Here is a 2,508-nt window from a genome sequence, read left to right on the forward strand (position 1 = left end):
ACGGAGTCATTATTTCGTCTAATACCACCGCAGTTGAGGAACCTTCGTTCGATGCTGACGGAGTCATTATTTCGTCAAATTCCACCGCAGTTGAGGAACCTTCGTTCGATGCTGACGGAGTCATTATTTCGTCTAATACCACCGCAGTTGAGGAACCTTCGTTCGATACTGTACGAAGATGTAATGTTGGGATAGCATCAGGACGTAACTTTCTAGTTTTTGAAGGAGAATAGCCCAGCAATTGTTGTTGTAAGTTCTTTGTAAAACATGCATCAGAAAAATGCTTTGAACATATCCTAGCTGAGAGAACCAAACAAAATTTATATTCTGTACAGGCTCATAATAATAAATACATTCAGAAGAAAATGTGATACAATATTACCATATAAAGATACATAACTTACAATATTTTGAAATATTTTTTTTTCCACATGCTTGATGCCACTTATTGGAAAGTACTGGATCTTTTGGGAAGGAAAAATATTTTATCTTTCCTCCAATCTTTTTGGTTTTTGCCAAATAATTTCCACATCCGTTCACGTTACACGTCATTGTAAAAAAAATTCGAAAATGAAACAAGTGACTATATTTTCTCATATGACCGAAAAACAACTGCGTACTCTGTCATTTTAGCTATAATCGCAGCCGAATACGCTACCGATCATATCCGATTCATCCAGACTCTACACGAGTATGACGTAAGCTTGGACAAAATACGGCGAAGTGGTGGGAATGCGCAGTGGTCTGACACGAAACGAGCATACCCTTGTCTTTATACCATGGCTAGTACTAATGAAAATTGTAAAGTAATAAAAAATCTCGTCAGAAGGACTTATTACTGTGTACGAGCAACACCGACTGACAAGACGTGACAACAACTCGAGCTTTTATAGTTTATCTATAATCGGGAGGTAGGCCTTCGAAAGCCCCTCCATATCCGTTGCAGGTTGAGTCCATGCGTTTGTCTTCTGATGAATATTATCTCCGAAATCAATCTCTTCCTGTAGTGAGATTGCTCGTCCAATATTCACTGTCCCAGTCAAAATCATGTCCCTTTTGCAACCGATGTTTCGTTATAACATTGCGAGCAGACGTGTTCCATCGGATGTGGTTCTTATGTTCCGTGATTCTTGACTTCAGTTGTCTACACGTCTGTCCCATATAACTCGCGTCGCAGCTCTTGCACGAAATCTTATAAACAACCTTCTACTTCTTATAACGCGGTAAGGGGTCCTTATGCACCCTAATAAATTCTCGCAATTTATTAACACTATAAAATGACACCCTCATATTGATTAAATTTCTCAGTAATACCACGAACGAAACGGACAGTGAACCACGAAGGCTGTACTACATCAACACTATTATCACTAACAACAATCTTCCTATTACTAGCTATAACAATATTCTTCAAACGGTTGTTAATATTCTCAAACATAAAACTCAAAGGATAATCATTCTCTAACAATAACTTTAATTACAAAACACAAATTATCAAAATGGAATTTAGGATTCGAAAGCAAAATCAACCTATCAACTAATCCCGCGATTGTACCTATTTTTTGAGAAACCGCGTGCTGTGACTAAAAGTTCAAATATCTGCCCGAAAAGGTTGGCTTGTGGTACCAATCAAACTCTATCAACTCATTATCCCTCATCACTGTAACATCCAAAAATTTAACCTATCACCTCCCACCTCCATAGTAAACTGAAGCCTAGGATGCTGAGAATTAAAGACATCAAGCATGGAACTAACCGGCGAAGAAACAGGCGCTGCCATGATTATATCATCAACATACCTATAGTAAAAGGGCAACGGAAACTGAATCAAAGACAAAGCTCTACTCTCCAATTTACGCATAACTAAATCCGCGATGACGGGAGACAACAGGGAGCCCATGGGAGTACCATAATTCTGTTTATAAATAACACTATCAATATTCTTTCTTTTTTCAATTTGTTTGTTCCGTTTTTAGACCGGAAATAGTTAGATTACTAAATAAAAATCTTTCAATGCTTATTAGAGCCGACACAGGATATAATGTGTAACAATCAATTTATTAATAAACATGAAAATTATACAAAGTGACATGAACTGAAATTCCTCACTCAACCGCCTACCATCAAGTTCTTTAACTAGTTTAAAACTATTATCGATATGACTATCCGCCTTAGGAATTGTTTTAATGATAATACAATGAAGAAACACTGCCAATGAATATAAAGGACTGTTTATCGAACAAACTATTATTATACGAAAGGGGCATTCCGCTTATGTATCTTCCGAAAAGCGTAGGCCATCGGAAGTATCCCGTCATTACCAGGGAATGGAAAGTTACTTTTTAAAAGTAACAAGTTACAGTTACTCGTTACCGAGTAGGAAAAGTAACAAGTTACCGTTACTAGTTACCGATTTTTAAAAGTAACTCGTTACAGTTACCGTTACTTGAGAAAGTAACTTTTCGTTACTTTTCCGTTACTTTTTTTTAAATCGACGACCAACAATCA

The 2,508-nt window shown here is 37.0% G+C and overlaps 1 protein-coding gene across 1 annotated transcript in view; it reads right to left on the reverse strand.

Annotated features, from left to right (window-relative positions):
• The window catches only part of LOC108763697 (THAP domain-containing protein 1), a 3,249-nt gene extending 2,490 nt beyond the window's left edge, over positions 1-759 (reverse strand). Inside the window, exons 1-2 of the mRNA XM_018511542.1 lie at positions 405-759; positions 3-300 (exon numbers count right to left, since the gene is read on the reverse strand). Coding sequence (XP_018367044.1) covers positions 3-300; positions 405-597 — 491 coding nt within the window. The 5' untranslated portion in view covers positions 598-759. The remainder of the gene's footprint in view (positions 1-2; positions 301-404) is intronic.
• Positions 760-2,508: the final 1,749 nt, after the last annotated feature.

The sequence above is a fragment of the Trachymyrmex cornetzi genome, unplaced genomic scaffold (assembly GCF_001594075.2).
Source record: "Trachymyrmex cornetzi isolate Tcor2-1 unplaced genomic scaffold, Tcor1.1 scaffold379, whole genome shotgun sequence".
Taxonomy (NCBI): Eukaryota; Metazoa; Arthropoda; class Insecta; order Hymenoptera; family Formicidae; genus Trachymyrmex; species Trachymyrmex cornetzi.